This window comes from Boleophthalmus pectinirostris, unplaced genomic scaffold (genome assembly GCF_026225935.1).
Source record: "Boleophthalmus pectinirostris isolate CB_2022bp ecotype Guang Dong unplaced genomic scaffold, ASM2622593v1 HiC_scaffold_14, whole genome shotgun sequence".
NCBI lineage: Eukaryota > Metazoa > Chordata > Actinopteri > Gobiiformes > Gobiidae > Boleophthalmus > Boleophthalmus pectinirostris.
The window spans coordinates 3891641-3905309 of record NW_026571047.1 but is presented as its reverse complement, the minus strand read 5'-3'; the positions used below and the strand labels follow the sequence as shown (position 1 = coordinate 3905309).

The window sequence follows — 13669 nt, the reverse complement described above, 5'->3', positions numbered from 1 at the left end:
AAACCTGGGTTTGTAGCCTAGTTTAGAGAAAACACAGACTACGTGCTTTGTGCATTTGTGGACAGGGAAGATGTCAGTGCTGAAGTCTGCGTAAACAAAAACACAAATAAAGTGGATTGAACTAGAGTTTCTTGGCTTGTCTCCTGTTGTGACGTTGGACCAGTTAACACTGTCCCAGTCACATTCAGATTAATCGTGTCGAGCTCATTTGAGAGAGTTTTCTAGTACATTCTTGCTCTGAATCCCTTCTCCCAGTCCATCTTGTGGACAGCTCTTGGCCCAGGCGTTGGATCATTTTGTACCCAGCCCGCAGCCTGTTGTGGGGGGTGAGTGGGCTCGGAGCAGGTGGGTCCAGGTGGTTGAGGGTTTGATCTCTCCTCTGTCTTCATCTGTCTCCATCTGTCCCGCAGATGTGTCCTCATTGTCAGTCTCAGATGTGTCCTCCAAACCTGCCCCAGACGCTCTCAGATCACACTCACTTTAGATTACACTTTCCTCAAGATTACATACATGAAAACAAATAAGAATTAAACAACATACACATAGAAACAACATTTAAAGATTAAACACAACAGGGACAAAGGTGACAGGGGCTGGTGACACAGTGACACAGGTGTGTGTTGTGTGTGTGTGTGTGTGTGTGTGTGTGTGTGTGTGTGTGTGTGATAGTGTGATGTGCATGTGTGTGTGTGTGTACGTGTGTGCATGTGTGTGTGTGTGTGTGTGTGTGTGTATGCATGTGTGTGTGTGTGTGTGTGTGTGTGTGTGTGTGTGTATGTGTGTGTGCATATGCGTGTGTGTGTGCATATGTGTGTGTATGTGTGTGTGTGTGTGCATATGCATGTGTGTGTGTGTGTGTGTGCATATGCATGTGTGTGTGTGTGTGTGCATATGCATGTGTGTGTGTGTGTGTGTGTGTGTGCATATGCATGTGTGTATGTGTGTGATGTGTGTGTGTGCATATGCATGTGTGTATGTGTGTGTGTGTGTGTGTGCATATGCATGTGTGTGTGTGTGTGTGTGTGTGTGCACATATGCATGTGTGTGTGTGTGTGCATATGCATGTGTGTGCATGTTGTGTGTGTGTATGTGTGTGTGTGTGCATATGCATGTGTGTTGTGTGTGTGTGATGTGCATTTGTCATTTTGTATGCATTTTGTTGTGTCTTTCTCTTTGGGAAAGTCGACCCTTTTATCCAGTTTATGATTTATAGAATAAATAATCAATGACCTATTTTTCATAAATTGGTGATTTAATTTGTCCTTTTAGCTCGACCCTATTTCTAGAACATATGACAATAAATGATCTATTTTCTTCAACTGGTGGTTAATAAATCATTTATTGATAAAATGTATATGTGTCTATGTCTCTTTTTGATCATCACTTCATCCTTTTCTGTCCTGAACCTGTAAGTTAAACCTCGGTCACATATGTTTTATACTTTACCTCTGCCTCTTTCCTTCTGTACTTGACAAACTGCTTGTACAAGTCATTGTTCTTTTTGTTTGTGTTTAATCGTTGTCAAGTGAAAAAGCTCAGCCCCTCTGCTCCAAGTCTTCACCTCCACTCCTGAGCCTCTCTCCTCTCACCTCCACTCTCTCCTCTTCCTCCTCTCCTCCCCTTTTTGATGAGTTGATGAGGTTATTTTGAGTGTGTCCAGTAGGTGACAGCAGAAAAAACAGCTGAGCAGGTGAGTCTCTGAAATCATTTCCTCAGGCCCAGGTGAACAAACACAAACCAAACCAACCTAAGAAAGGTGAAGGAAAAACACAGAGACACCAGTGAGGAAATTTACCTCTAAAATTAGTTTTTTAAGTTTAGTTAAAATAGTAAAATGGTGGTAAAACCCATATAGAAGTAATCTCTTTAATTTAGATGTAAAATGTTTCCATCAGACTCTTCGTCAATAGATTCCCACTTATGCATTGCTAAATCTTGCTTCAGAGCCATTATTGATTGTTCTGTTTTAACCCTCTGCTAACAGACTCTATTAACATCTTCGGTTATTTTACAGTTGACACATACACCATAAAGACTGGTAAATGATCACTGGTGTCATTTACGTAGTAATAGACCACCAATGATGTTACTGCCCAAAATATGACAGAATATATGATCTATTAAGGTGGCACTGTGTGTTTTTATTCTAGTTGCTCTTATAATTCATGGATACAAGACCATGGCAAACATTGTATTGATAAATTCCTCAATGAATTGATGTTTTTTGCATTGAATAAATCAATATTGTCGTCTCCACAGATTATAACATCCCTGGTAGTTTTATTACTAAATCACTTTTCCATCCGTTCACTAAATAAGTCCATGTCCGATCCTGGTGTCCTGTAAACACATCTTACAATTGTGTTTTTTCTTTTTTGCACTGTCATTTCTACAGTTATACATTCAAAAATGTGATCCACTGCCAGAGACAAACTTTCTACAATATGACACTTGATGTTTCTATCAATATATAAAGCCACTCCTCTTCCTTTCTTACAGCTCTCTATTTGTACAAAACATTTCATAACCCTTCAAATTCAACTCTGTCCCTTTATCCCCATTTATCCACGTCTCTGAGACTGAATTATGTTAAAGGTGATTTGAACTGATTCAGATCATCTTTAATGCATTTGAAATTGGAGTATAAACTTCTGCTGTTAAAATGAACTCAAGATATTTTTTGGTCCAGTATACTTTCTTTATTAAATGTGTCCTCTGTGAAATAGAAACAATGATTCTTTGTACTCGGAGGAATGTGATTATCTGGATAAATTTCCTTCATGTTAGTTTGGGCTTTGTACTTAATATGATCTGTGCCATTCACCTGGAGCTCGAGGTTCTGTGTTCTAGGTCTTTAGAAAATGGTCAAAGTTATCATTATTATTTTTTTTTTTACATTTTGTTCAAAGGTCCAATAAAGAGTGAAATATGAAAGAATCAGAATGTTGTGTCTATTATTTCATGTGTCAGGCTTTATAGGGCGAGGTGTTATTATTGATGAAAAATGTCATTGGAAAGAACACGGACAATATATACAGAGTCAAATATCCAAAAACATGGCAGTATTAGGTAAGGCCAAATATTTAGTGGACAAAGCTCTACAGACACTTTATTGTTCTTTAGTTGCACCATATTTGACGTACTGTGCTGAGATCTGGACTAATAATAATATTGGAAGCACTTTTCATATGACAGAAAAGAGCAATAAGAGGAATCATTCATAACGCTGGGTTTTATGAGCACAACAAGCAGCATTTTTATCACTTCAAACATGTTCAAACTTAAGGATAAACTCATCAACATCCAGAGCGCCAAAATAATGTACAAGGCAAAAAGGAAAGAACCACCAAAACATATTCACAAACATTTGATTGAAAGAGAAATTTCTTGTCATTTAAGGGGAATGCGTCTCTTTAAAATGTTCAGAGTCCGAACAACAAGGAAAAGTTTTTGTGTTTCAGTTTGTGGGTCAAAATCTGGAACTTTGAGTGATGAGCTCAAAAAATGCCCAAATCTGAAAATGTTGAAAGGAAAATATAAAGAAATGATTCTAGCTAAGTGTGTAGAAGAAGGAACTGAAGTGAATTGGTCATCGGAATGTAAACTACAACATATTTCTTTTGTATCTGGAGTCATGTGACGTACGATTAGAAGAGTCTGGCAGAAGCACATTGTTGCTTTCATGAATTATTGATGTATATTTTTATCTGGAGATTATATTTGTGATGAGTGATGTCAAATAATTGTCTTTATGTATCTGTTGATTGCTGTTATTATGTGTTTCTCTGTTTGCTCCATTTTGGTCCATTCTCAGACTGACTGTGAGCGCCCTCTGGTGGACACAACACAGCCTTGACATGACAAACATTTGGAAGTAGAAAGAGAGAGAGAAGGGTTTTCTCGAAATATTTCATGACACTTTATAACACTGTGGTCCTGTACATATATAACACCCACACACATCTCCCACTCTAGACGTGGCAAAGGAGAAATTGGCTTTTAGGTGGAGATGAACAGCAGACTGAGGTCCTGTGTTGCTCTCTCGTCTGTGCTGGTTCATCCTCTTGTGAAGTGTCTGTTTTCGTTTCTCCAGTGTAGTTTTGTCTTTTGGCTGGACCAGTTTCTGTCTCAAAGTGTTTGTAGGTTTGAAATAGTCTGGGATCTCATGGTGTCTGAAAATCCTCTGTAGTTTTTCAGAAACACCAGTCATTTAAGGAATAGTTACGACCTTTCTTCTGGGTTCTGATTCTGCCGCTTCAACAGACACTTCACAAGAGAATGAACCAACACAGATGAGAGAGCAACACAGGACCTCAGTCTGCTGTCATCTCCACCTAAAAGGACATTTATCTTCATCCAGACACTGAAGTGAGGCTCATGTCTGCACTCTTTTTCTGTCAAACTCCACTATTAACATCACTTTTTTTGTTCAACGATGTAAAAATAGATGAAAAATGTTGGACTGTTTTACACCGAGGAGAGTGAGTCTGTCGGAGCACACAGAGACACTGAGGAGTCAAAAGACCCAAACCCAAACCCAGGGATGAGAGTGTGAGTGAATGTGGTGTTGAAGGTGTGGAGGTGGGTCAGTTGGTCAGAGGAGACTGTGTAGAAGGACAGAGAGCCAGCAGGACAGTCCACAAACACTGCTACTCTCCCACCAGAGGAACAGGCCTGAGAGAGGAGGATTCGGTTGTTATTATGACGAACATAAAAAACATCTTCAGAACACCACAGACTCCAGGACTGATTATTGCGTCCAAACCAACTGTCATAACCGCCTTCTTTCCTTCGGATTCTTCTGTAAGACACTGATATAGAAACCGCTCCACTCCACTGGACCTCCCAGTAACAGCGACCAGTCAGACCAGTGGAACACAGAATCTGTTCCCATTCGTCAAATCTGTCCTGATGATCTGGATACGGTTGCTCCTTCCACACACGTGTCACCTTCTTGTTGTTGTCAGACAGTTTGAGTTTTCTGTGAGCTGTGTTTGGATCCAGAGTGAGATGACAGAAATCTGATGGAGAGAAAACACAACACAGCAGCAGTGAGTCCCCTGTCCACTCTCATCATTCCACTCTTCTGTTTGTCTCACATTTATGTGAGTGTAAAAACATTTCCTTTCACAGCCCCACACCAGTCTATTTCAGATTATTCTCAGTGTAAATCTGGAGTCTATTTCAGATTAATCTCAGTGTAAATCTGGAGTCTATTTCAGATTAATCTCAGTGTAAATCTGGAGTCTATTTCAGATTATTCTCAGTGTAAATCTGGAGTCTATTTCAGATTATTCTCAGTGTAAATCTGGAGTCTATTTCACATTATTCTCAGTGTAAATCTGGAGTCTATTTCACATTATTCTCAGTGTAAATCTGTCTATTCACATTATTCTCAGTGTAAATCTGGATTTCTCTGGGGTTTGTTGCTGCAGTGACAAAGTGCAGCTCCAGTCTCTGACGTCAGTCCACACATTCCTACACTCCTCTGTGCTCCAGGACACACACTTTCTCCTTTAAAGAGGGGCTATGTTCTGAGTCTTCCCTCTTTTTTCTCCCCATGCTAAGTCCCTCCCCCTTCAGTGCACTATCCCAACACACACGAACCACTAATGAAACTCCTGCACATCACATCAGGTTTGTCCAGTTGCTGTGTTCAGTTTTGTGTCATGTTTTTGTGTATTTATGGAGACTTGTCATGTGGGAGCATGGGGGACGTAGGCTTGTGGGCGGAGCCTCGTACAGGCTCGTACTGCTAACAGTAAGGAGGGTCCAGGAGAGATCTCTAGATTACTCAAACATACATGGATGACTTTTTCTTGCATAAGAGCCGCTCTTTAAAATCTGTCCAGGTGAATCCAGTGTGACTTGTGCTTGTGTGGAGACAGTCCTGTGCTGAGTCCAACAGTTGTGTCTGTGGCAGTGGCTCCAGGGCTCCTCCTTTGCTCCAGCAGCAGTACTTCTGATGTTTTGATTTATTTATTGTGATGATTATGATTTTGTACAAATAAACTTAAAACAGTGTCCAGATGATTACCCCTGAAACTCTACATCTCTACATCACAACAGTGTTTGAACTCACTCAAAAAGGAAACGCTGTGACCCTCAAAAATGAGCCGGTTGTGTAATAGAATGTTGACAGATGCTTTGTTTGTGTGACACAAATAAAATCATCAAACTGACCAGAGTTAAATGGGTTAAGTCAGACTTACATCTCCGGATTGGATTCATCCATTGTTCTCCAGCAGGTCTCAGTCTGAAGGAAACACACCACATCAGAGTTTGTCTCAGAGCATTTTCACTCCATGTGACATTCAAATGTGTTCTTTTGACCCTAACACTCTTCTCAATCTGTGATGCACAGGACTCTGGTGCTTCTGAAGTCTGTTTTTATTCATGACACTGTCATTTATGATTTTGAGTGTTAAGCAGGTGAGCATGTCCATACCTGAGAGTGTCCAGTGTGCAGTGGGGGTCCTCCTGTAGAGCACACAGGAGCTTTACTCCTTTGTCTCCTGGATGGTTGTAGCTGAGGTCCAGTTCTATCAGATGGGAGGGGTTGGACCTCAGAGCTGAAGCCAGAGAAGCACAGCCTTTCTTTGAGACCAGACAACCTGACAGTCTGAGGACACAGATTATTGGAATCAGTCCATTCATTAGAAACATTCAACCCAAATGAGACAAAGAACAAGTCCCAGATCTTTATGTGACTTTATCAAATGGGATTTTCAAATGCAAATACCAACAGGTTATGTAATAATTAGGGGTGTCAAATTATCGCGTTAATTGCGATTAATTAATTACAGTCATATTTAGCGCGTTATGTTTTTAATCGCGTTAATCTAATTTTTAATCTCTAACTTTACTGTTTCTGTATGCGAGTTGCTTTATTATAAAATCTGTTTTTATGTGTTGTTGGGACAACAACACACACACACACACAAAAACACATTTATACATTTTTTTATTTCGGTAATTTCACTCATTGCCGGAAACCCACACAAAACGCGCGCAGTAAGAGCGATGTAAACATCATATTTACGTTGGCGGCGTCAGTCACACAACGGACGAGGTGGAAGAGCCAGTAGAACAGAGGCAGCAGTGCACAGGTAAAAACACATTTGTGTCTTGGAAATTCTTCTCCCGACGTGAAATATAAAAGAAAATAACAAATATAAAATCGTCTACAACTTAAATGTCACTGGTGAAAACAACCTGCATAGGCTCATGATGTCTGCACTACTGTCCTATACACACACACACACACAAACACACACAAACACACACACACACACACACACACAACACACACACAAATACACACACACACACACAAACACACAAACACACACAAACACACACAAACACACACGCAAACACACACACAAACACACACACAAACACACACAAACACACACACACACAAACACACACAAACACACACCTTCATCATCGTCATTAACCTGAGAACGCGCGGACCATGTTTCCTTCCGTAGTTACATTCCGTAGTGTACATTTTCTCGCGTACGCTGCGTAAATCCTCCTGTGCGCCTCTAAACCAGAACTAACACCAAGACTAAAACCGGGACTAACCCAGTCCAGGACTAAACCAGAACTAAAACCAGAACTAAAACCAGGTCTAAACCAGGTCTAAACCAGGTCTAAACCAGGACTAAACCAGGACTAAACCAGGTCTAAACCAGGTCTAAACCAGGACTAAACCAGGACTAAACCAGGTCTAAACCAGGTCTAAACCAGGTCTAAACCAGAACTAACACCAGGACTAAAACCAGGACTAACCCATTCCAGGACTAAAGTAGGACTAAAGCAGGTCTAAACCAGGACTAAAACAAGGACTAAAACCAGTGATCTCATATATAAAGCATTTCTCTATCAATAATATTTTTAATATGGTTAAGGAAAGACTGGACTTTTTATTGTCTTTAAGTAGACAAAAGTTATTATGTTCAGATTTCCTCGTCTTTGCTACTTTACAACAAACAGTTTCTTATTCATGGAGACTTGGGCTCAACAGCCAAATTGGAGAGATTTGTTAAACAATAAATGACTTTATAAAGTCACTTTTTTTGTTCTATATCAGTCTTTTGATCTGCCACAATAATGTAATAATGAATTTAAATGAAAATACCTCAAATTGAAGGCTTTTCTCAGCAATTTTTAGGTGAGATTAAAAAGAGATTCATTAGATTAATTAATTACAGATCATAATTAATTAATCTCTCGATTTTTTTAATCGCATGACAGCACTAGTAATAATAGTGAAGAATATGAACTCCTCTGACCTGAGCTGTTTCAGTTTACAGTGAGGACTCTTCAGTCCAACACACAACATCTTCAACCCTGAGTCCTTCAAGTCGTTGAGACTGAGGTCCAGGACTGTCAGACTAGAGGACTGGGAGCTGAGGACTGAGGACAGAGCTTCACAGCTTCTCTCTGACAGGTTACAGCCGCTCAGTCTGGATGAGGAGACAGGAGCTCATTAGAGAAGAACTCAGAACAGAAGTGACAAGTTCAGACACATCCTTTCACTCCCAATCTCAACAATCAATCTGTAAAGAAAAAAAAATGTATTAATGAAAACAAAAACAGTTACTGTATTTCTCCTGTCCATCTGCCTCACGTCAGCACGCCGCCCCTCGCCTTTTCACGCTCTCGCTCCTTCCTGCGTACAGTGAACATAAGCCCCTCCCACAGTGCGGCTGATTAGAAGAGCAAGACCAAACATGAAGCAAAAACCAGTCTAAATTTTGTGTTCCAGGGTTGGCACAAAGCAGGTCTACAGCATAGAGCGGATCTACAGAACAGACCTACTGCCACATTTGGCTGAAGTTTGTCTAACAAAAGTGCACAAATGCATCTGTGTTTGTCACGATGTGCGTTTGGTTTGGTAAATGTGCAGAGGCTGGTAAATATCACTGCAAAAACAGAAAAGAATGTAACTCCAGTTTGGAACTTTAAAAAACAGGTTTAAAAATCTTACCTACTTCCTTCACTTTTTTCACAGTTTTGTGTAAAGTGCCAGTGGAAGTTCTCTTAAAGAAGGGCTTCTCAAACTGTGGGTGAGGGTACAAAAAAGGGACACAGAGTGTTTCAGTGCAGTTTGCTTGGCTTTGTATTAGGTAGATCATTTTGACTTGGTCATTTTGTAAGTAGCTCACATGCTGAAAAAGTGTGAGCACCTCTGATCTAGAGAGTAACTCTTCAGTGATTCAAGACACTGATGGTTCATGTGTCACTGCTCAGGCTAAAATAAACTCACATTTCCACACATTTATATTCTATTGTGAGGATGATTTCAGATATTATTCCTGCTCCCAAACCAGGAGAACCCCTGTCATGTTCTATTGTTGTGTTCCTCATCATGTTGGATTCTTTGTTCCAAATGTCACGACTCTGTGACACTGTATGTGACGAGAGCAGCACTTTACACACACTCACATCATTTCACACAAGGAGGGGCCCACAAAAGGGGTTTGGGTCCTGAGACTGAACGGAACTGAAACAAAAGACCCTGAAGTGGTAAAGTCCCGAGGTGTGACTCATGAAACATCAGAGCAAGAAAAAGGAGCAGAAGAATCGCGCTGGAGGCTCTGACTCCTGGACCAAAAATACAGACGATTTCTACATTTGGAACGCATGGATCTGTTTATGGACAAAAGAGGAGCAGAAATTAGCTTTACTCTGTATCTCCAAATCTTAACATGCTCTGTTCCACCTTGTGATGTCATGAAGTGGTACTTTTCAAATTAAAAGCTCCTTTTACCTTTTATTTAGTAGAAAATGTAAATTCTAGAACTGAAATGATCCAAATGATTCTAGTGAAGGTGTGTGGAGTTTAAAAACACAGTGGAGCACTTCCTGTACCACCACATGATGACATCAGAGTGTTGTGTGAAGAATCCCTCAGTCGTCCAGGTAGAATCCATGAGAAGAAAATCCTGTTTGTCGACTGGACAAAAGTTAGTTTGGTTGAAGACGTTTCGCAGCTCATCCAAGCTGCTTCTTCAGTTCAGGACCTGACTACACCTGTTGTTCTCTTGTTTGTTTTTGATTTAGGTTTGAGGATAGAGTTGTGAATAGGAGACAGATGGTGTCTGAGTCCATTTCTGTTTAGAGAAGGATTCTCTTTCTTAACAAAAACGGCTTCTTTCACTCTCCTCTCAAACCAATGTTTCTCTCTGGCTAAAATCTGTACTTCACTGTCCTCAAATGAGTGACCCGTGGCTTTTAAGTGGAGATGTACTGAGGTCCACTGTTGCTCTCTCTCGTCTGTGTTGGTACATCCTCTTGTGAAGTAGTTGTTTAGTTTCTCCAATGTAGCGTTCACTGCAGTCTTCACTGCACTGAATGGAGTAGACCACATTGCTTTGTTTGTGGCTTGGTGTTTTGTTTGGGTTGGACCAGTTTCTGTCTTAAAGTGTTCATAGGTTTGAAATAGACCGGGATCTCATGTTGTCTGAAAATCCTTTGTAGTTTTTCAGCAACACCAGCCATGTAGGGAATAGTTACCCCCTTTCTTCTGGGTTCTCATTCTCTGTTGTCTTGATTTTGTTGAAGGTCCATTTTGGATATCTGCAAACAGAGAGGGCTTTCTGCACGTTGTTCATCTTTCTCCTTTCCCTCTGTGCTTGTAGGCACCACTTGAGCCCTGTGTTGTAGTGTCAGAATAACTCCAAGTTTGTGTTGCAGTGGGTGGTGAGAATCAAAAAGCAGGTACTGGTCCGCGGGTGTGGGCTTCCTGAAGACCTCAACCTGGAGTCGTCGGTCTTCTTCTCCTGTCGTTACTGCACAATTTAAGAGAGCCAATGTGTTGTTCTGTACAGGTCAATAGGCCAAACTAACAAACAGAAACTGTAAACAAGTGTGTGTGTTAGTTTCAGTGTAGTTTGCTCCTCCCTGCAGATATAAGGAACTGTCCACCAGCGTCTGACCAGAACTGAAGAAGCAGCTTGGACGAGCTGCGAAACGTCTTCAACCAAACTAACTTTTGTCCAGTCGACAAACTGAATTTTCTTCTGAATCACAGAGTGTTTTCTGTTTGGGAGAAGAGCTCCGCCTAAATGTGCAAGTTTGTGTGTTAAACATGTGAATGAAACACAAGTCCAGGTGTGTTTGTGATGAGGAAACAACATTAGAACAGAGATCATAAAATAGTGTCATATGGAGCTTTAATGCAGGTAACAGCTCTAAGGTTTTATACTGATCTGTGTGATGATGTTGAGCTGAGGCCTGAGGATGATGAATACACCACATTCACACTCAGCATCAGTAACTGGCTCATACAGCACATGGGGCATGAAGGACTGCAGCTCAACTAGTTTTTGTGCTGAATGGACACTTCTAATGTTTGATTCTTAGTCAAATGATGTCCACATGTTTAGTCAAAGTGTCTTTGTGTCCACAGTAAAGTGGGCCATACCTGAGAGTGTCCAGTGTGCAGTGGGGGTCCTCCTGTAGAGCACACAGGAGCTTTACTCCTTTGTCTCCTGGATGGTTGTAGCTGAGGTCCAGTTCTATCAGATGGGAGGGGTTGGACCTCAGAGCTGAAGCCAGAGAAGCACAGCCTTCCTCTGAGAGCAGACAACCTGACAGTCTGGGGACACACAGATTATGGGAATCAGTCCATTCATTAGAAACATTCAACCCGAATGAGACAAAGAACAAGTCCCATATCTTTATGTGACTTTATCAAATGGGATTTTCCAATGCAAATACCAACAGATTATGTAATTATAGTGAAGAATATGAACCCCTCTCACCTGAGCTGTTCCAGTTTACAGTGAGGACTCTTCAGTCCAACACACAACATCTTCAGCCCCGAGTCATTCAAGTTGTTGAGACTGAGGTCCAGGACTGTCAGACTAGAGGACTGGGAGCTGAGGACTGAGGACAGAGCTTCACAGCTTCTCTCTGACAGGTTACAGCTGCTCAGTCTGGAGAGAGAAAACATTGTTCATGTAGAAGTTGAACCAAATCATCCTGTTAAACAAAGGAGACTCACAGAGCTTTGTTGGAGGCCTTGACCACTGGCAGCAGCCTCAGGAGAACCTCCTCTGAAGCAGAGTATTTCTTCAGCTCAAACTGGTCCAGATCTTCTTCTGATGACAGTAAGATGAAGGCCAGAGCTGAACACTGAGCAGAAGACAGTCCACCTTCAGACAGACATCCTGATGTCAGGTACTGTTGGATCTGCTCCACCAGAGAACGATCATTCAGTTCATTCAGACAGTGGAGCAGGTTGATGCTCCTCTCTGCAGACACATCCTCACTCAGCTTCTTCTTGATGTACTTAGCTGTTTTCTGATCGGTCTGGGAGTTACTTCCTGTCTGTGTCAGCAGACCTTGTAGAAGGCTCTGATTGGTCGACAGTGAAAGACCCAGGAGGAAGCGGAGGAGCAGGTCCAGGTGTCCGTTTGGACTTTGTAAGGCCTGGTCCACAGCTGTCTGATGAAGATGCTTTAGTTTTTTTTTCACACTCAACATTGTACACTTCTGTGTTTTCTGTGAGAGCAGGTTGATCCCAGTGTTGATGAAGGTCTGATAGACGTGAAGAGCAGCCAGAAACTCCTGCACACTCAGATGGATGAAGCAGTAGACCTTGTCCTGGTACAGGCCTGGCTCTTCTCTAAAGACCTGTGTGAACACTCCGGAGTACACTGAGGCCGCTGCAGCGTCCAGCCCACACTCGCTCAGGTCACTCTCGTAGAAGATCAGGTTTCCTTTCTGCAGCTGCTCAAAGGCCAGTTTTCCCAGAGACTCCACCATCTTTCTGGTCTCTGGACTCCAGTGTGGGTCTGTCTCAGATCCTTCTTCATACTTGATGTTCTTGACTTTGGCCTGAACACACAGGAAGTGGATGTACATCTGAGTCAGGGTCTTGGGCAGCTCTCCTCTCTCTCTACTTTTCAACAGATGCTCCAGGACTGCGGCAGCGATCCAGCAGAAGATCGGCATGTAGCACATGATGTGGAGGATTCTGGACGTCTTGATGTGGGAGATGATTGTGTCGGCCTCGTCTCTGAACCTCTTTCTGAAGTACTGCTCCTTCTGCGGGTCGGTGAACCCTCTTACCTCTGTCACCATGGAGACGCACTCAGCAGGGATCTGATTGGCCGCCGCGGGTCGTGTGGTTATCCAGAGGCGAGCGGAGGGAAGCAGGCTCCCCCTGATGAGGTTCACCAGCAGCACGTGCACTGAGGCGGACTCTGTGGGGTCGGTCAGGGCCTCGGTTTTGGTGAAGTCCAGAGGAGGTCTGCACTCGTCCAGACCGTCAAAGATGAAGAGCACCTGGAGGTCTTCAAAGCTGCAGAGTTCTGCTTGTGTTTGACTAAAGAAGTGACCAACAAGTGTCACCAAGCTGAAGCTTCTCTCCTTCAGCACATTGAGTGCTCTGAAAGTGAACGGGAACAGCAGCTGTATGTCCTGATTGGCTTCACCTTTAGCCCAGTCCAGACTGAACTTCTGAGTGAGCACTGTTTTCCCGATGCCAGCCACTCCCTTTGTCAGCACTGTTCTGATGGCTCCATGTGTGTGAGCTGGGCCTTTAAACATGTCTTTCACATGTGATGGCTGTCTCTGCTGGGCCTGGTGTCCTGGAGGCTGTTTCCATGTGTCTGACCTCATGTTCCTGGTTGACCTCTGAAGACCC

The 13669-nt window shown here is 42.3% G+C and overlaps 1 protein-coding gene across 1 annotated transcript in view; it reads right to left on the bottom strand.

Annotated features, from left to right (window-relative positions):
* Positions 1 to 4838: 4838 nt before the first annotated feature.
* The window catches only part of LOC129407846 (NACHT, LRR and PYD domains-containing protein 3-like), a 26972-nt gene continuing 18141 nt past the window's right edge, over positions 4839 to 13669 (bottom strand). The window contains 4 exon segments of the mRNA XM_055150195.1: positions 4839 to 5021; positions 6449 to 6622; positions 8304 to 8477; positions 11781 to 11954. Of these exon segments, the coding sequence (XP_055006170.1) occupies positions 4964 to 5021; positions 6449 to 6622; positions 8304 to 8477; positions 11781 to 11954 (580 nt within the window). The 3' untranslated portion in view covers positions 4839 to 4963.